General features: G+C 38.1%; 4 protein-coding genes across 8 annotated transcripts in view; 2 read left to right on the forward strand and 2 right to left on the reverse strand.

Annotated features, from left to right (window-relative positions):
• LOC117158145 (lachesin) overlaps positions 1-9,051 on the forward strand; it is a 35,599-nt gene extending 26,548 nt beyond the window's left edge. Inside the window, exons 1-7 of one of the 2 annotated variants that reach the window (XM_076619441.1) lie at positions 361-1,502; positions 2,614-2,860; positions 4,020-4,193; positions 5,551-5,679; positions 6,006-6,141; positions 6,301-6,458; positions 6,822-9,051. In XM_076619441.1, coding sequence (XP_076475556.1) covers positions 2,653-2,860; positions 4,020-4,193; positions 5,551-5,679; positions 6,006-6,141; positions 6,301-6,458; positions 6,822-7,156 — 1,140 coding nt within the window. In that variant the 5' untranslated portion in view covers positions 361-1,502; positions 2,614-2,652 and the 3' untranslated portion in view covers positions 7,157-9,051. Of the gene's footprint in view, positions 1-360; positions 1,503-2,613; positions 2,861-4,019; positions 4,194-5,550; positions 5,680-6,005; positions 6,142-6,300; positions 6,459-6,821 lie in introns of those variants that run through there. The other variant, XM_033336763.2, reaches the window with a different exon arrangement.
• ksh (transmembrane protein 167A-like protein ksh) lies at positions 9,039-9,782 on the reverse strand. Its single transcript, XM_033336766.2, has 3 exons — positions 9,637-9,782; positions 9,361-9,476; positions 9,039-9,291 (listed from the first exon to the last, which is right to left on the reverse strand). The coding sequence occupies exons 1-3, from the start codon at positions 9,637-9,639 to the stop codon at positions 9,186-9,188; spliced, it is 225 nt and encodes a 74-aa protein (XP_033192657.1). The 5' UTR covers positions 9,640-9,782; the 3' UTR covers positions 9,039-9,185.
• A 227-nt stretch (positions 9,783-10,009) lies between these two features.
• Positions 10,010-15,975, forward strand: vap (RAS p21 protein activator vap). Of its 2 annotated transcripts, XM_076619438.1 has the most exons (16): positions 10,011-10,261; positions 10,338-10,404; positions 10,920-11,101; positions 11,210-11,391; positions 11,467-11,864; positions 11,934-12,079; positions 12,145-12,478; positions 12,686-13,029; positions 13,099-13,290; positions 13,389-13,538; positions 13,622-13,670; positions 13,736-13,954; positions 14,058-14,290; positions 14,371-14,512; positions 14,586-14,726; positions 14,818-15,975. In XM_076619438.1, exons 2-16 carry the CDS (start codon positions 10,357-10,359, stop codon positions 14,893-14,895), a joined length of 2,838 nt encoding a protein of 945 aa, XP_076475553.1. In that variant the 5' UTR covers positions 10,011-10,261; positions 10,338-10,356; the 3' UTR covers positions 14,896-15,975. The 2 variants fall into 2 exon arrangements, with proteins under 2 accessions (XP_033192649.1, XP_076475553.1); XM_033336758.2 differs by lacking the exons at positions 14,586-14,726; positions 14,818-15,975 and having other exon boundaries at positions 10,010-10,404; positions 14,058-14,295; positions 14,371-14,508.
• Ras85D (ras-like protein 1) lies at positions 11,933-19,576 on the reverse strand. 3 transcript variants are annotated; one of them, XM_076619442.1, is made up of 6 exons: positions 19,445-19,576; positions 18,550-18,740; positions 18,333-18,476; positions 18,042-18,248; positions 13,364-14,510; positions 11,933-13,279 (listed from the first exon to the last, which is right to left on the reverse strand). In XM_076619442.1, the coding sequence occupies exons 2-5, from the start codon at positions 18,676-18,678 to the stop codon at positions 14,469-14,471; spliced, it is 522 nt and encodes a 173-aa protein (XP_076475557.1). In that variant the 5' UTR covers positions 18,679-18,740; positions 19,445-19,576; the 3' UTR covers positions 11,933-13,279; positions 13,364-14,468. The 3 variants fall into 3 exon arrangements, with proteins under 3 accessions (XP_076475557.1, XP_033192655.1, XP_033192656.1); XM_033336764.2 differs by lacking the exons at positions 11,933-13,279; positions 13,364-14,510 and adding an exon at positions 17,726-17,896 and having other exon boundaries at positions 19,445-19,575; XM_033336765.2 differs by lacking the exons at positions 11,933-13,279; positions 13,364-14,510; positions 19,445-19,576 and adding exons at positions 17,726-17,896; positions 19,004-19,336.
• Positions 19,577-19,817: the final 241 nt, after the last annotated feature.

Below are 19,817 nucleotides of genomic sequence, written 5' to 3' on the forward strand. Positions count from 1 at the left end.
AAATCGGTGATTGCTGCGGAGGCGAGCGAAAGGGTAGCTCGCCACACCACCAGCATCGCTACTACCACCAGAGTTGTCGGCGGAACCGCACGCCACCTTGCTGGAGCAACGAAGACAGGGGTTTTAGCCCGAAATTCGCGATGGAGCCGAAAAGAGAACGAGAAAGATGAACGGATATAGATAGGCAGAGCGGTAGAGGGCGGGAGAACGGACCGAGTTTTGGGAGACGGACGGAGAAGAGTATATATCTATATATATATATATACTGTGTGTGTGTATATATATATATATATATATATATATATACAGAGAGAGAGAGAGAGAGAGAGAGAGAGAGAGAGAAAGAGACGTAGACGGAACGAGATCGTCGAGGTTAGAACGAAGAAGCATCGGAGGGAAGGAGAGCGAAGAATGATTGTTTCCATGATTACAATGGAACGGAAGAGGAAAAGGGACGGAGGTTGGCCTAGGAAGAGGGTATGGGGAGCAATCTCTTAGCGCTAACGTAGATTCGTGGCCCAGGGTCTCTGGAAATATTACACCGGAGGGGTACGAGAGTCCCGGCCGTACCCACCGGGGAATTTCGTAACTCCAAGGATAATGTGTGTCAGCTCCGTCGAACCAGTTCCGCAATTTTCCAAAGAAATCTCGCGGTTTGTTTGCCGACAGGGCAAAACGCAAAGGGCAAAGGGAGAAACGCGTACGGCCTACCAGCAGGCCCGTACGTCTCCGCGGATGCAATTTGAACACAGAGAAGACGATCTTCGATGATCGCGCGCGGCGTATTACGCGCGAAACAAAGGGATGATCGTGGCTGGTGGTGGATCGCGTACGAAGATCGAGCAACTTTTCGTCGGATAAGAAGTCGCGTTTCCTCGTGGGATGGTCGAACGTTATCCTGAATTAGCGAATCGAACGAATCGTTATCTTTGTCGTGGAGATAACGATTCTGCCGGCGACGTAATAGTTTCCGTTCTCGTTCTGCGCGGCGCAAACTGTTGTTCCCCAGTGACAAAGTACTTAAGACATTATCGATTGTCCTCGCAGAAGGAAGGAATTCAAACTTTTGCCCCGTTCTTCCCCGTCTATTCTTTTCTCGTCCGAAACGGTCGAAAGCACGACGATAGGTTACCTTCGTTCGCAGATTACCTCCGACAAAGACCACGTTCGATTCTACCGGTTACATTGCACGAAAAACGTGTTTCGAGGAACGCCGTGCCGAGCTATCCTAATTAGACTCGCAATTGCCGCTGAAAGCAGCGACGATGGTCCGGCTCGTGCGACTCCTCTCGATCTCCCGTTCGTTTTCCCATGTATCTTCCTGCCTTCCTTCGAGCTGAATAATTTCGAGGAACCGATCTTGTTACCCGAACGAGAGGATATCGACCATCGAAGATATCGTGTCGCGACCGTACATCCAGACGAGGTGTATAAGGCCAGAGGCGGAGGAAGGCGAAGAACGCAAGTGGAATTCCGCGAAATTGGCGCGCACGCCTTCCAAGGTAAACGCATTAGCTGATTCGTAGATTGAACGAGCTAGTCGGGTTAGTCGGTTCCTCGAGCAAGGTACACGGTCGGATCGCGCGCGTACGAATGGTCGGTGTCGCATGACATCGTGTAACCCGACGCATACGGGCGCATAGGTAGACATACGGGATGTGCACGACAGTCACTTCGGATTAATTACCAAGTGCAGCGTTATAGATAACGCGTAGGAGATGCGGGAGTGGGCCGCGGGGCAAAGGGGTGCGCGATACGACGTTAAATTGAACCTTTCGTCAGGTTGATTCCCGCGGTGCCAATGGCACACCGGGTCGAGCTCGCCTAAAAGCAATTACCGCTACCGGCCATACGTGCGAACACGTATCGGTCGTGGATATACGTCGGTGCACATAAACACACGGCAAGACAGCAGGCTGCTACGCGCGATATAATATTGACTCGAGCTGTCCTCTATTCCGCGGCTGATCGCTGCCTGACTCTGTCGCGTTCCCACGTCGCTGCTTTCCGATCCTTGCCGCCAGATGTTAATCTCCTTCGTTATCCTGACGCGGTAATCTCGACGGAGATTCACGTTTTTCCTTAAAAAAAAAAAAAAAAAGAACAAAAAGAACGCGAACCCGTCAAAAGGAGAACGACTCCTGCGTCTGTCAGCGATTCAGTGGCGCGTGTGCCGTCGGATAAACGATTTTTGAATCGGCTCGGCAATTGTTTACGTCGTTGGATGCCCACCAGTCTGTTTGTCCGCTTTGTCGTCGCTTATTTAACCATCCCTGCCTACCCCTTCCGCGCAACGTTCTACGTATTTGAATAGAAACGTCGATATAATTAACTACATTTACGTTAGGGGTCGTGCAAGTGTACGTTTATTCGGGATGCGGAATATTATACGCACATATACGTGCAGATCCGTTGGTGGTAATATCGAAGCAATTAGGATGATAGAGAGGGATAGCGGATTATCTTGGTCGCGCGGTGCAACGTTTCGCGAATGTATAGACTCGTTCCGAAACGGGCTTTCCATTCGACTTTTGATTTAAAGGCACATCCGCAGACGGATGGGGTTGCGGGAGGATCCGCTTTTCATAAAAAATTGTGTGTTCGCTGTCTCAGGTGGGATGGATTCGTGTGGAGGATAAAACGATATTGTCGATGGGTCAACGAACGGTGACTCACTCGCCCCGATTTCTCGTCACGCTGGAGAACGCAAAGTCGAAGAATCAAAGCCAATCGAGAGACGAGGAGGAAGCCACTTCGCGGCTTCATATTCGCCAGCTTCGGGAAGCTGACCGAGGCTGCTACATGTGCCAACTGAATACGAAGCCCATGTTGAGCCAGCTGGGATGCGTGGATGTCCTAGGTATGCCTAATTGCGCGTTATACCGCATTCCTACGGCTAGATACAGTTGGGTGTTTGCGGTCGGTCGTAGAGACGTCACGTACGCACGCACCGGTTTCGATTAGCCTACCTCGAGAAGGGGTGGAAAATATGCGCGCCTCGCCGCTAGAATACGTTTCAATGGGACCCCGACACAGAACACGGGCCGTAACGTTACGTTGCTGCTCACCCGCCTTCTATTCGTTCCACCCGCTAACCCTCCCTTCCCATTACTATTTCCCTCTACTTCCTCCCCCGTACGCCATACATGCGAGCGCGTATATTACCAAGCGTCGTCCGCGTCTGGCAGACGCGTGTACGGTACTACGTGTAAGCGCGTACGCTCGCGGTACGTTGTATCGTGCGTATACGTGGACACCGAGGGAGAAAGAGAATTCATGGAGAGTGTGCGTGTTTGCCTCGGCATTCAACTCGAAAGAGCGATCGGCCCGAATGGAATGAAATTCCTTTGTGGCCAAACACAGGAAAGGTCCCGTTTCCTTTTTTCTCGCCCTACCTCGACCAAACCTCGGCCCTATCTCGCGCTGAATCTCCTCCAGCCGAAGCTTGCCTGCCGCCCGCCCGCCCGCCCGTTCGCTCGCTCGCTCGTTCCACTCCGCTCGACGTACAGAATATTTGTCCAAGCTGAACGCGTGTAATTGAAATGGCCCCGTGCTCCTTCAAAAGAAACGAGATTTCATTGCGAAAATGTTCCTTCTCTGTTACCCAGGGATAGATGGTATTTAATTTTCCTCGGGAGCGAAGCGTTTTAACCTGATTTTGCCCAGTCAGACCCGCCGACAGACGAGTCGGTCCAATTTCCATGCCGGCTTTAGTACCGTCCCGTTACATCGTGCTCGATCTTTACGGCGGTCCGTAATTTCTACCGGTGCCACCCTCCACGTTTCCACGCGCGTCTCTGCAAATACGCGACTCGCAAACCCCGTCGTTACGACTATGCACCTCAAAACTTCGACTTCGCTTCGCTTCGATTCAATCTTCGATTTATGCTCCCATATGGAAACGTCTTGGAAATTTCAATCGACGCGATCTTGTTCTCGAACTGTCTCGTTTAACGGCTTTCTAATTATCAACCGCAGCCGATCTACAGAGCCACGCGAATCCAATTTTGTTCTTTCAGTACCGCCGGATATACTTAGCACCGGCACATCGGAGGGCGAGGTCTCCGTTCTAGAGGGTGAGAACGCCACCCTCTCGTGCAAGGCCTCCGGAAGACCGACACCTCGTGTGCTCTGGCGACGCGAGAAAAGTGGTTTCATACTTATGAGGGGTCTTCACGATCCGCTGATACCAGGTAAGATATTACATTTTTATCTCGACTCGAGCACCCTCGCCACCGTCGTTCCCGATGACAAATAACCTTCGATTCTCTTCTTCGTTTTATTAATTCTTCGCTGCCCGAAACGTCCGCCGTGCGCTTCTCGAATATCGCTCTTTAAATATTGGCCATTCTCTTTCTTTCCGTTATTTCCAAAAAATTCCAAGCTTCGAAGAAATTCGAGAATAAGACGAAGTAACAAAGACGATCGGTTAAACCGGCATGACGGTAATTAAAATTTCGATCGCAGATTCGTCGTAGTTGCATCACTTTCGACGACTAATTATCCAAGGTGTCTACGCGACTCGATTCGCCATCACGATCCGCTTAGCGGAACATGAAGACATCGTAAATTCGCAAACCTACGTGATGCCGATCGAAAGCAATTACGGTGGAACACGTCTCATCGAATGGAGATTAGTCTGTTCGGAACGACTTTCGATATATTTCCGTATACGTGCCTGTGCTCGTCGATTCTCCGAGTATCGTAGAATTTGGCGGTTTCACGCCTCCCTCGCTGTCGACGGTCGCGGTGAATACACCGGATGCCAAATGGTTCGCGTCGGACGCATTTTTCGCTCGGACGCGCGGCAAATTCGTTGATCGGTCGAGAGATATTAATGGGAACAAATTGTCGAGCGGTGTTGATAAATCGATACGCGATATTTTGAGTACGATCGACGCGACGCCGCCTGCGACGAAAATATTCGTAGACCGAACGATAGGTGGATCACGCAAGCTGCATCTCGTTAGGAGACTGACGCGCTTTATCGGAATAGCGAAACGGCGCGTTTGCTCGATAATAATCTAATCCGACGCGGTTCATTGATTTCGAAAGCGTTGAAAACGTAACTTGAAAACGCGTAATTAAACGATAATACGATGTACGTATAATAACGTCGTAACCGATAAACGATTAGAAAGTTTCTCGGCCATTTTCCCGTAATTTGCCCAGGAATTTTACGATACGACTTTCGCGGTTCGGCCCTATCGATCATGAAATTCGCGACAGTAGTTGGCGAATAGTTGTCGACTATGTTTCGAGTTACCACGCCTTCGTTCGATACGAACATCATACGGCACGGGGTACAGGTCGCGTTTCACGATACCTCGTCATTCCTTAAATCTTTCGTCCCGCTGTTCGTTAACGAATAATCGTGTAAACGATTTTCGAACGCGAGATTTAGCGTTGTAGTAGGCGGTGGTCTGGTTGTTTTAACGCGAACGACGTATTTCGCGTGTAATTTGGTATGCGTGCGAACGTTGGCACGCGGCCAGCGATATGTATACGAGACCTTTCAACGAGATATTCATACGACGCGAGATTTTATAGTGGACAACCAGTCCGGTGAGAAGCTGGAATTAACCAGGGTAGACAGGAGGCAAATGGGAGCTTATCTTTGTATAGCCAAAAACGAAGTGCCCCCGGCAGTCAGCAAGAGAGTCTATCTAAGGGTAAACTGTGAGTATATACTTACAAATTCCGGCTAATCGATTATGCTTTAGCGAGTATCGTTGGCCCGCGCTTCGGTAAACGGTTACACTCTGCTTCTTTCGATTTATTCGACCAACGACATAAACGATATTTCTTGTCGCCGGAAAATTCAACCACGTTTCGCCGAGCTAACCGTCTTTCTGCCCGCGCGATGTTTACGGCATTCGAAACTCGATAAAGCCAACGTGGTTATAGATTTCTGCGCGACTCGATAATTCGTTTCTTTATTCGTTTGCATAGGTTGGCAAACTTGTTACGTATTAATCGACTTTTATCATCCGTTCGAATTTCAGTTCCACCTAGCGCCAAGGTTCCCAATCAATTACTGAGTTCCCCTTTGGACACGGACGTATCGTTGATCTGTTTGATCGAGGCATATCCAAAGACGATTAACTTGTGGACTAGAAAGGAGCAAGTTATTATGAGCGGGTATGTATGTACACACGTCGAGCTGCCGATCGTTCGTGTTTCTTTTTCATTAACGCGCGTCGCGTTATCCCTCGGAGCTCGTCTAGATATCGTACGATCGCAAAATGAAATCGATTGTACGCGCACGCCGGATGGTAAAGTTAAGCAACGTGTCAACAGTGGTAGATACGAGATCGACGAAAGGGGACATCCGGACGAGGAATGGAAGACAACGAGCGAGCTGAAGATAAGACGTTTAGAGAAAACGGATTTAGGAGAGTACACGTGTTCAGCGTCCTCAAGCATGGGGAAAGCCGAGGCTACCCTCAGGGTGTACGGTGAGTCGACATATGCTATCGAACGTGTCATTTTTCCACGCTCGCTAGATTTCGCCTTCCATTCCAGTTATATACGTGAACATTTTCTTTGACATCCGTCACTCGATGTTTCTCGTCCCAGCCAGTGTTTGCGTTCTTGCGTTCGCCTATACCAGTCACGGACAACACCGATTTCGTCGGCCACGATTTGTCTCTGTCGACCGTAAGATCGTTCACGCTGGCCGACGAGGTAGTTGAACCGGTGGCTGATTTTCCTCGTAAAAAATTGATACAAAGCTAGGTCTTACACGGTATTCTCTTAGATTAACGAAGTCGGATTCTTCCGCCTGTTTTCGCTATACGACTCAAGGGAATTGTTTTCAGAAATTGAACGAGCAACTCCACCCACCCGGACTACCTTGGCGAACTCGAACAAATCGAGCAATCGAGGGAAATCAAAGTTCGCTCAGGTCACGACGATAAATCGAATTTTTCATCAGATGAGCACACCGGCGATGCAGAAGAGTACCGCGAGAATCGTTTACAACAAGCACATGACGACCTCGACGACGGTGGATCCACGGGCGCCTTTCATCAAAGACAAGAACTTGTTTAAGAATCACGACACCCCGAACGTGAGAAATTGTGCCAACGCGAAGAAACTCAGCGATACGCGGATTTACGCGGTCTGCTTGCTGTTCTTCCTGACCCTACGGTAAACGTTCGCAACGAACGTATACGCGGCGAAAGCTCTGTTAACGGATTGAGCGAGCGAAAAGCTACTGCAAGTTGTTCGCTCGCGGTTCACGCGTGATGGCACGCAAGGGAAACGAACGAACGAATCGGAAATCTTGCGGCTAGACAAACACCGTGATCTGACCACGATATCTCTGAACAAACGATAGAGAGAAGAAATCGTGACTCCCAAGTATTAATCGAACGGAAGCAAGTTCTTATTGCGTTTGAAACGAGCACGAATTGCTAGTAAATAGACGATACAGCGAACAAATCGATCTCTCTCTTGTCGCGGACAAACACCGCGGTGAATACTGTTGCGAATTTTAAAAGATAAATGCTTACGAATGTATTTTTTATGACCCTTTTATCCGTTTTGGAATGCGGGGAAAAGAGTAAAGTCGTGAGCGAAGTGTGTTCTTTAGTTGAACTAAATGTAACATTGTCGAGTATTTTTTTAACAACGAACGAAGCAAAAGGAATACAAGGTTTCCCATTGGAATTATTATTTCCGATTTGTGGAGTTATTAGGAGTAACGATGTAATTTTTATAACGTTAGCGTCGAAAGCCTTACACAAGCAGGGTGTCTATCTCAAGTGGGCCACCAGTGTCATTCACGAGATCATCGTTCGACAAAATACGACTAAAAATTGATACTTTCAATCGATTACCCACACTTCGAAATTATTTCAACAATGGCATTGGCGATCCAATTAAAATGAACATCCCTTATGATATCTTTACGCCGTAATAATTATTATCAACGATTAATTGTATCTCCACGTTCTGCGAGACTCGCGGTTTGTCGTGAATCACCGCTCCTTAATCAACTATTCGATTATACTCGAACACAGACAAATAATTAGCATACTAATTTGTACGTAAGGGGTAATAAGATAATATCTTTATTTATCGGTACGATAACAGAGTGAACTGAGATCGTAAGTGGCATCTTAACGAACGTTACACACGTCATATCTAAGATTCATATCCGTAGGGCGTATAGTACCGTACTATATATTTTAGAAAGATACTAGACCTTACTTTTCTTATTTTGCGTATTTTTTTAATTACCCGTAGGCAAGTAACGTACCTCATATGCCAACGATTAAACAAGACCACAATTATAAATATAATCGATGTGGTTAACTGCGAGGAATCAACTGACGCGATCATCGAATACATTTCTGAACGTTCTACGTTATCTATCGGATAACGATTATTCGTTGCATTATTTAGCGTCTCTTCGTTTTCTTTTCTTTTCTTTCCTTTTATGCAAACGTGTATATAAACGAACAACGCAGTCTCTCTTTAGCGTAACGGTCGTTTGCGATAATATCGAAGAAATATTTTTCTTTCAAGGAATCGACAATAATCGTTCCTAATAAGTTGTGTGTGCTTTGCATCATTTCTTTAATGTTCCTCGCAAAACCGCAAATCATATGTTACTCTGTAATTACAATCTGTGTACGAAATGGTGCGACTAGAAAGGCTCGATGTTCTTTAGCACATAAAATTTTCAAACCGAGAGTGTCGGAGCTTTCTTCTGGTACTATTACTGTCATAAATGTCTTCTATTACAGAGTACAAATTTTAGTCACGATGCGTGGTTTATTGTCATTGAAATAGTAGCATATCCGCGAAATAAACAGAACGACACACGTGTTAAATATATCTATTTAACAAATATTGTATATCGTAAAACACTGCTCAATATAACGACTCTACAATAACTATAATAAAAGAATGTTGTTGTTTATAGAAAAAAAAAGTATATTATGAAAATATGGTGAGAAAATGTGCTCAAATTGGATAATTATATAGCTTTGGAGAAACCAACATGTTGACAAATAAAACATACCGTGCAAGTAGCCAAAATATTAATTATTTCCTTTCATTTTAGGTTAAACTTAAGCTTATTTACATTAAAATCCATTACATCTGTAATTAGTATAAAATTATATGCAATTGATTGGAATAATTTTTGATAGTTTGTAATCCCTATGTAAATATTAAGACCAAAATAAGATATTGAAAGCCATAAAAAGGCAACCCACTGCCACGTATGGACTTTTTCTCTCACCAATCCTGGCACACTTCCAAAGAGTACCTTGAAAACTAATTATTACACTTTAGTATCAATGCATATATACATCATATTTTTTAAAGTCGACAAAATATACATACCCAACTTTTCCTAATCGACTGTCCAATAAACTGGGTACGATAGATCTAACGTAAGTACAGGTACATATCAATAGCAAAATAACTGTCAGCAAACTCTGGAAATTAAATAGGGCAGACTGCATGTCCAACCCCGTAAATAAACTTTAGAAAAAATCGATTTAGAGAACTCTGTATAAGTATCAAAGAGGTTATGACAAAAGTCACCGGTTGTTTATAGTCATGTATTCGACTATTCACAATATATACATTTTATATTTTACGAATCCACGATCTTACCATTACGATTTATGAACGGTGATAAATTGTTATATAAAATTGTTATACAAAGTCACTTTCCATACGAATGACATTTACTTTAACTACTGACTAAATGCAGACCAAAACTACGATCAAAACTACAACACAAAAATTTGCTATGATAAAAGGCGAATACGCAACAAACGAAAAAGATTCAAGAAGGAACTAGTAGCTGTTTGGTGAACAAATGTAAAAAGATCTACCAAAATTTATTCTAAATTAAATTGTCTTCATGTTACGATTTACAGAAAAATTGACATTTATTACGAGAATAGTGTTATATTTAATATAATACGAACAATTCTTATTATCGAGACATTGGCTATCTATATCAGCGTATTGTCAATGGTATATTATTTATAAAAGTGCTTTTAAGAGATTCGTACCGTGTCCGATATATAAAGTTATCATCCAATTAGACGATAAACGGATAACTGTAAAAACATGTTGCCGGTATTTAAAAATATTTAAAAACTTCATACGGTAAAAAGTACTCGCTTCATATCTCTATATTCCGCGATCAACGCGTGCAGTAGTAAAATGGCTGCCGAGAAACGTCAATACATTTTATATCAATAACAGCTTACTTTTGTAAATAATCGTGGTAAGGAGAATCGCAATAAAACGGATGCCGTTCAATTAATATTATTAGTTTCTTTTTCATAATCGTGTGTATGAAGGAGTGCATGTGAACCGAAAATGGCAGAATTTGTGCGAGGAGGTCCAAGCGTGTCCAACAGTGCTAAGGTACTTACGGGTATTATTCATCATAGATTATTCATCCGTCATCGTATTATCGCTGAAAATACCAATAGTTAAATAAGAAGAAATAAATTGTAATTGTATGTTTGGAAATCTGTAATAGCTTGCAGAGTATTGCAAGTTTTCATAGATTAATGATTATTTTTTAAATTTTTCGACGGAAAGGTGCTTAAGGTATTATTTATAGACAATGTTTTCGATAAGTATCTGCACGTATTAAAGGAAGATATAAAAAGCCATAGATATGGGGGGAATTATAAGTAAATATTTGCATATGATATTTATGCCTTGTTGACAGAAATATATGCTATGTTTAGAGTAGTGTGATGTATAATGTGACACTGTAATAGAAACAAAGATATTGTCGTACTATTAAGTTATGATTATTATGAAAAATAATTATTAAATATTCTTATTATAGAATTGATAAAAGGAAAGAAATGCTTATAAGTTTTTGCATGAAATATTTAATATTTATTTATATATAATTATGTTTTTAGATGGATCATAATAGCAAAGGTGGTTCTCCTAGCACTGGTAGCGAAGATGGTGGACAAAATGAATCAATGAATGCAGAAAATGAATTTGATCCTTTTCTTGAAAATATACCAGATGATATTCAAGACACTGAAGAGCCGGATAGTGCGAATGCAACGCTATTAACAGCTCCACCAGAGAATCAGTAAGATTTAATATCAATAAAAGATTTTAATTTCTAATGAAAACATTATTTTTTAAATTATGTTTAAGATACAAAGAATAGAAAGTTTAATACACGAATAATTTGCAGATGGTATCACGGTAGATTAGATAGATTTACTGCAGAAGAAAGACTGTGGGATGCAAGTAAAATGGGTAGTTATTTAGTACGTGAAAGCGATAGGAAGCCTGGAAGTTATGTATTGTCCTATCTGGGCAGAACTGGCATTAATCATTTTAGAATTACAGCTGTGTGTGGAGATTATTATATTGGTATGGTAAACATGTAATTGAAATGAATAATCATAATCGTAACTGATTTGTAAAATAATATGTATCTTGTTATAGGAGGCAGACAGTTCAATAGCTTGTCAGATCTTGTCGCATATTATACTCATTGCTCTGATCTTCTAAAGAGAGAAAGACTTATACATCCTACTCCACCTCCTGAACCAGTGAACGATAAAAAACGAATAGTCGCAATACTGCCATATACAAAAATGCCTGACACAGATGAGTTAAGCTTCCAGAAGGGTGACATATTTTTTGTGCATAATGATATGGGAGATGGTTGGTTATGGGTTACTGCGCACAGAACTGGTGAACAGGGCTTGATTTTTCGCGAATTAGTGGAAGATTTAGATGACTCCATTGATCCCAATACTGTATTTTCCTGGTTTCATCCTAATGTCACTAAAAGCGAAGCTGTTGACATGTTGGTGAAGGCAGGACCTGGTAGTTTCTTGGTAAGTTATATAGCTTCTTATAAATATTTAATGTTTAAAAATAATAATTCTTTATTTCACACTATTCAGGTCAGGCCTTCAGACAATAGCCCTGGTGATTATTCCCTTTTCTTTCATATAAACAATCAAATTCAAAGATTTAGAATTGAGAAGAAAGGTGTACGTTATCTTATGGGTGGTAGAACTTTTGAATGTCTTGATGCTGTTATAAACAGGTATGTCTGTTATAAATCTTTAGGATTTTGAAATTCTTAGATTATTACGAAAATGTTGTTTCTAGATATCGGAAGGAGCAAATAGTTGAGGGTCACACTTTAGTTCAAGCAATGGTGACCGAGCCTGATGGTAGTGTAAGAGTCAACAGAGAGGTGCAACACGCGGAAAAGATATATGCAACTCTCAGAGAATGTCGTGAACAATCTGGAGCAAAGAAAAATAAAGGGATAAAAATGCAAGGATATCTAGAAAAAAAATCAGAGAAGAATAAAAAGTGGAAAGCATTGTATTTTGTACTTTTAGTAGATGCAACTGATACTCATTTGTATTTATATGACAATCCAAAAAGAACCAAACCTAAAGGTCTTATCGACTTAAGCTGTGCTTATTTATACCAGGTAAATCGAGTTTTATAATTAAAATAAATTTCATTTTTCTACATTATCATGTCAGTTTTCAGACTGTCTTATCTTTGAAATATATATGTTCTATGTATGTAATTGTACTAACATTAACAGCAAATCACCTTAAAAATTATATATTATGTAAGAGTTATAATAACTAAATTGTTGTTAAAGTTCATTTCTGAGATGTAGATTTTTTAGGTTCACGAAAGCGTCTTCGATAGACCTCATTGCTTTCAATTAGTCGAACGTGCTTTACCATGTTTGGCCACAATAACATATTTGGCTGCTCCAAATTCAGAGAATGCTTTAGACTGGATTAATGCCTTGAAACCATTATGTGTATCACAACTTACTCGTGCTCCAAAGGTTGCTCGTCTTCGTGAATTGCGTTCATTACATTTGCATATTTTAGACGCTCATAGACTTCCATATAAGCTAGTACCGAATCCATTCATCATAGTGGCTCTAAATAATGTAAAAGTCGCCCGCACAAAAGTTAAGACTGGGTTACATCCAATTTGGGATGAAGAATTCATTTTAGAGTATGTATATGATCTGCCATTTTAAATATTTATATGTTTGAATGACATTTACCATAAATTACTCTACAGGGATGTACCACCGGATGTTATGTCATTTTCTTTAACATTGTACAATAAAGGAAAACGAAGCAAAGATACGGAAGTTGCAGAATTGACAGTTGAATTGGCGAGCTTGACGAATGGGGAAGAAATGGACGAATGGTATCCGTTGTCAGGACTTACCCCGATCGGTGAATGGGGTGTACTTCGCCTACGAATAAGGTAGAAATATAATCAAAATATTTATCAACTGTTTTATGTATTACGTATGTTATGTATTATGTATAAAACGTACGTTTTATGTATTTGTTACTTTGCAGGTATCGACACGATTTAGCGATGCCTCCTGAGGAATATAGTCCATTACAACAGCTATTATTGGATCCAGAATTGCATGTTGTTAGGGCATTAGCAGATGTGTGTCACTTGGATAGAGTACCATTGGCAAATAGTTTACTTAGAATATTTAGGTATAAACAAAAATGTACAACGTATTAAATATTTCGCTTCCCATTTAATGGATAACATTATAATTTAAAATGTATGTCTTTAGGCATGAAAGAAAAGAAGCAGACCTCCTGAGATCGTTAAACCAAGCAGAAGTATGTTCACCTATATTTATACTTCATTGAAAAGGTGTCTTTCTTATTAAAGGTGTTTTATTTAGGTGGACAAAGAAGATGAAACGCCAACACTTTTTAGAGCTGCTAGCCTTACGACTACTTTAATGGATTTATATATGAAATCTGTGTGCACCTCCTTTTTGAAAGCCGCGCTACGTGACACCATCGTAAAATTGATCGAAAGTAAACAGAGCTGTGAATTAAATCCAACAAAAATGGATTCTCCTGAGGATGCTTGCAGTAATGCCGAATTTTTACTACAGGTATATATATGTATATATAAATAAATATAATTTAATATAATATTACAATATAAATATAAATTATTCCAAGTGATTATGAAATTTGCAATCAATATTATTTTAGGTTTTAGATGAAGTGACGTTAAGCATTTTTACAAGTCCTGATGCATGTCCAAGGACCTTGAGATATATTTGTGGATGTTTGCAAAGAGCAGTTGTTGCCAAATGGCCACATGAAAGACTAGTCAGAACGCGAGTAGTCAGTGGATTTATATTTTTACGTCTACTTTGCCCTGCCATATTGAATCCTAGGTCATTTAATTTAATAGCTGAACCACCACCTCCAGCTGCTGCAAGGTAGGGTAGGTCTATATTAAACGTAAGAAATTTTATAACTGAATAAATTGCTCTTTAATTCTCATTAAATAATTTTACAGATCACTTGTGATGGTTGCAAAATGTTTACAAAACCTGGCTAATTTGGTAGAATTTGGTGGAAAAGAACCATACATGGAGGTAGTTAATCCGTTTATTCTTAAAAACAAAGAGAGAATGGTTGTTTTCCTGGATCAGTTATCTGTAAGTATGCATTTAAATGTTGCATAATATATAAGTAAATATGAATTTAAAATAATTTGAGTTTATATTGTAGAATGTAACCGAAAAACCAGAATCTGAAGGTGCAGATCCAAGAAATAGGAGTTGCGTTTCAGATACAGCAAGAGATTTGGCAACCTTGCATCATATTTGTGTTTCTCATTTAAAAGAACTTCAAGTTTTATCGAAAACCCAGGTGTGTTTTATGATTTATATGTTTAGACGCTTTAGACGCTTACGATTATATCAATATTCATTTGTAAATGAACAATGCTTCCTTTTTCCAGCCAACAATAAAGCAATTAGTGACCGTGACTGAAATGTTAAGCAAACATAAACAAAAATACATGGAAATGATACGGTAGTGCTAAAGCCATCCGCCATGAATAATGCCAAACGTAACAAAACAATTCATAAGATTTGTCGACAGATACATGGTAGTATTTAATAATTACTCATAAGTGGTTTAAGTAAACGTACAGACTGATGTGCCATATATATATATGTATACATACACACATCCAAACACACGTTCATTCATACATATACATGTATATGTATATATATATATATTACTGTATACACACAAGCCTATATTTACCATTTCGTATGTAATTAGAAGATAGCTTTTACGTATAGTAAACAGTACCATGACAGTGATATAGTTACATACAAAATCATATAGGCGTATAACGATTTTATATTTACTTAGGTGCTCGAAAATAAATGCAAATTAAACCAAAAATATTGTGTTCTACATATAGTTTCCCAATTTCTTAAAATAAATGCTATCTTGATAAATTTTCTAATAATTAATGGTAATTGAAGCAGGTTAAGAAACTATATTTCTTATACGTATAAATGATTTTTTATTAATTTTAATTATTTTATAAACTAATTATTACATTTGTATCGTTGCAATAGTTTTACCATGCCATTAAATGACGAATATTGTGTTAAATTTAAGACCCTAATCAGTTAATACAAAAATTCTTAGAAAATCTGTTAACAAAAATATATATTAAATATCAAGTTAAAAAACTAAGATGTATATCCACAATGACATTGACACATTAAAATGTGTTTTAACATTCGATTAATGTATAAATGGTGGTATTATGTTACGATTATGAAGTATATGTTTTTGAATAAGGCTATTTTAAATAATGGGTGAAATATATCGAACCATTATAAATTTATTTTCTGCCCTAACTTTAAAAGTGAATATCATACCGAATCCGTGAACATTGGAGTTCAATCATACTCTTTTACGTTTACGTTCCTATCCACAGATATATGCGGTCTGTTGAATTAGTACACTTTAGTGTATGTATTAAATAAGAAAGAAACATTGCTTTTTATAATTTGTACTTATTGTGTATACTTATATGATATTTTTTTCATTGGACAATGTGTTTTGAATAAAAGAATAAAAAAATATTAAACAGTGTTACGCGTTTAATGTTTCCCAATACGCGTGAGCATCAAAATTGACACTAAACATGCTACATATGATAAAGACGCATGAATTTTGATTTAGAAATTTAATTTTTCAATATTAGTACCATTTGATTTGAATAACATTATTCGATATATATACACATCGTAAGAATAAAATTGATCAAACAACGATTTGTCGATTGCTCTTTCAATGTTATAAAACCAAACAGCATAGATGACTTATAATAATTAATATTTAATGACAATCATTCAAGATAGAATGAATATAAAGAACACGTTTTGTACAAAGTTTTATTACGAATTTGAACTACATAATAACACCTATGCTGTGCAATTTTATATATTCATATGTTCGACATTTGAAAAAGCTAGTATTACAAATTTGCGCGTTTACATATATATAAGAATATTTGCAAATTGTACTATTTAAATCATTCAGCAAAGTATTTAACCCTTGATTGTTCAAAATTCAGTTAGACCCGAGACACGATCGTACAAGTATGATCTTAAATATTCCATTAAATATTTCGATATAGATTTTATAGAAAAAATGGATCCTTTATGTTATACATACATGTCTCGTTGAAATGTGATGGCATTATTGTCTGAACAAATATTAAAGTTTATGATTACAATAAAAGTTTACAATTGATATTTATAATGCCTTAAAATTATACGTTTCTCGTAATACAATCGTGACTAAGATAACATGAAAATGATAAGATGAAGAGATAAAAAGATGTGGCAAAATGCGATATCTCATTACTATTACATACAGGCGATAATAGACATTCAAATATCAATGGAAACTTTCACTCTGGTTTGCAATATAATCCCTAAAAAAAATTATAGTTTTTATAGGTTTTTTTTATTATACATGGAAACAACAATGATAGATAAAAATGACGCTTATATTTATACAATAATCAGAATAACTTCATATCTACCAATCATTCCCTACTGCAAACGTATAAAAACATTGCTATAGAAATTAACAACTTATCCTGTTAGTTTCTATAGATATAAGAAATCTCAAGTATACGTTTTTAATTGCACTAAAAAAAGAAAACGCCAACCATCTACTATTAAAATAGTAAATAGGCGTTTTTGTGAAAATTGCATACTTAATTACAGTAATATCTAACTAGCATGGCATGCTTAAAATTACTTCATCACAGCACAAAATGAGTTATCCACGTTTTAGTTTTTTGAGTTTTATGGCTTGTATCTTTTTGTTTAGGAAAGTGTAATCTTTTATTATGCACACTAAAATGAAAAAATACACAATAAAAACATATTTAATTAATAAGTTAAAAAATTATGAACTATCTGAATAAAATATATAAAATGGAATTTGTTAAATTTAACAAATAAAATATTTTTTCCACCCATAATAGTAATAGAATTCTTTGATTAGATAATACTTTTTTCATGTCTAATATAATAAAAGAAGTGGATGGCCTAGAAAATATTTTTTTGATACTGACTATTCTACGCAATCAAGGGTTAAAATTTTTCTGCTAATGGAATATTAAGAGTTATATGGCAGACTGTTGAACAAATAATGTATTTTATGAAATTTATCTTCAAGAGTAAAAATGTATGCGATATAATACAATACTATTATATATTTTGTTCTTTATCCCTCCCAATGTATAGAAAAAATTGTGCCTGTAATTTATTACAATATTCTATAGAGGAAGCTGCAAAAATGTGCGTAAAGTGAACATAATCTAATGTTTTTTACGTTCTATTTCCATATTAACGTACCAAATGAGAGAATTAACATTATTCAGTGATTTAAAGCAAACAGCACCGATGTTTCCTACGGCTTGAGTTACCTGTCTTCATCCGTTTCTTTTTTTCTTTACCTCTATGTTCTTTATCTTTCCGTATTTCTCTCACCTATAATTTATTAGTAGCAACCCAATAAAAGCATAGATATAGTATAAATTTTTGTTTATTATATTTGTTTGCTGTATTTATCACAAATACTGTTTCTTTTTATTTTGCTCGTAAAATATGTAATTAATCATGTAACATTACTTACCAAGGTATAAAAAGCATCATCTACTCCCATTCTAGTCTTAGCTGAAGTTTCAACAAAAGGCACACCATACTGACGGGCAACTTCTCTTGCTTGTGTCATATTTACTGCCCAAGATTGCTGAAGATCACATTTATTCCCCACTAACACCATTGGTACTTCTTCTGCATCTTTAACTCTTTTTATCTGTTCCCTATACGTTCCTATATCCTGTAACATCAAACATACGCAAGCATTTTTTCATAATTTTCATAAAAAAAAACATAACAATTTTAAGAAAGCAGATCAACATACTTCGAAACTTTTAGCCGAATTTACAGCAAAGACTAATAAAAATCCTTCTCCAGTCCTCATATACTGGTCTCTCATTGCACTGTATTCTTCTTGACCAGCTGTATCTAATATGTCTAAAAGGCATGTCTCTCCATCTATAACTACCTGTAGGTCACAAAATATTTTATATAAATATATTCTCAGATAACTATTTCCATTGCTTATAATAAAAACTTACTTGTTTTCTATAAGAGTCTTCTATAGTAGGATCATATTCGTCTACAAAATGATTTTGTATTAGTTGGATTGTAAGCGCGGATTTGCCAACACCTCCAGCTCCCACAACTACAAGCTTATACTCTGTCATTATGTAATTTCTATTCCAATGAAGGTTGAAGCTTTTAACTTAAAGCTGCAATCTCTTTTCCTCTACAAAATAAAAGTTTGCTTTTAAATCAACCGCATAATGAGTGCAAAACAAAGTGCATAGCCAATTAAACAAACAAAATACTAAATGTGGGGTTAACAAGTATTAATTTTTAGCAGAAGATGCAAACTACTTCTTACAACAGACATAAAAGAAAAGTTCGCATATTTTCAGGAATTTCGCGCGATGATTCTTTGTTGAGTCATTCATCAGCATCGTTTTGATAGATTAATTCTCTGACTAGATCGTTACGAGTAATACGTACTTTGTGAGCAATAATTTTGTGCTAAGTTTGTATGCACTCTAGCACGATCGTTCCTTAAATCATCTATATTTTTAATTCACCGATCAATATCGTAAGTTCGAGTGTAATGCACTTAACTTAAGTGACTTAATAACTTAAAAACAGAATGAGTGTGTCAAACAAGCACACCCATAACAATATCATAGACATGTGAGTGGATGTGTAACTGATGACCAAACACAATTGTAATACATTCTACACACACACTGGATGCATTTTTTCGAATGCAATTTAATTAGAAGAGAGAGTGTTTAACAATTTTTGCTTTAAATTCTTCGAATTATTGATGCTTAACGGGAGGTGTGTTTTCAAGTAAACATCGGATAAACGAGTAATATTATCGATGTGAAAATGAACATTGTTCAAGTACAAAATCTCTTCCGTTTTCAATCATACCCTTACCAAAGTTTAAAAATTCATTTCAGGAACATGCACCGGCTTAAAACCACTCTTTTCCAACTTTGACTATTACGAATTAGTCACTGGAGAAACCATCTGGAAAGAAGCATCAGTGATGCCAATATATAAAGATATAATGTCATATCTGTAGGGTGTGGATCAAGGGATAATCAAACTTTTATTATATCGAGAAAGATAAAGAGTTCAATCATTCGCATTAGATCTTGGTTTTTGTTACGAATATGCTATCAAATGTAAAATTTGGATTCAACGAACTCGATTTTGAGAAAAGAAGTACGATCGGCTTCCTTACAAAGTAGACTCGATAGAAAAATTAAAGTTTCTCCTTCGCCCAATCAAAAAACAGCTGTAGACT

This window comes from Bombus vancouverensis, chromosome 6 (genome assembly GCF_051014615.1).
Source record: "Bombus vancouverensis nearcticus chromosome 6, iyBomVanc1_principal, whole genome shotgun sequence".
NCBI classification, from domain to species: domain Eukaryota; kingdom Metazoa; phylum Arthropoda; class Insecta; order Hymenoptera; family Apidae; genus Bombus; species Bombus vancouverensis.

What these genes read in the sequence shown, in the direction of transcription:
- Ras85D (XM_033336764.2), bottom strand. Translation starts at nt 18,678, where the DNA reads ATGACAGAGTATAAGCTTGTAGTTGTGGGAGCTGGAGGTGTTGGCAAA. An exon ending in ATTCGGCTAAAAGTTTCGAA is followed by an intron (nt 18,249 to 18,332) that starts GTATGTTGATCT and finishes TTGATGTTACAG; the next exon opens with GATATAGGAACGTATAGGGA. An exon ending in ATGATGCTTTTTATACCTTG is followed by an intron (nt 17,897 to 18,041) that starts GTAAGTAATGTT and finishes AATAAATTATAG; the next exon opens with GTGAGAGAAATACGGAAAGA.
- vap (XM_076619438.1), top strand. Translation starts at nt 10,357, where the DNA reads ATGGCAGAATTTGTGCGAGGAGGTCCAAGCGTGTCCAACAGTGCTAAG. An exon ending in GTGTGGAGATTATTATATTG is followed by an intron (nt 11,392 to 11,466) that starts GTATGGTAAACA and finishes ATCTTGTTATAG; the next exon opens with GAGGCAGACAGTTCAATAGC. An exon ending in CAGGACCTGGTAGTTTCTTG is followed by an intron (nt 11,865 to 11,933) that starts GTAAGTTATATA and finishes CACACTATTCAG; the next exon opens with GTCAGGCCTTCAGACAATAG.
- ksh (XM_033336766.2), bottom strand. An exon ending in AGTCGATTAGGAAAAGTTGG is followed by an intron (nt 9,292 to 9,360) that starts GTATGTATATTT and finishes TGTAATAATTAG; the next exon opens with TTTTCAAGGTACTCTTTGGA.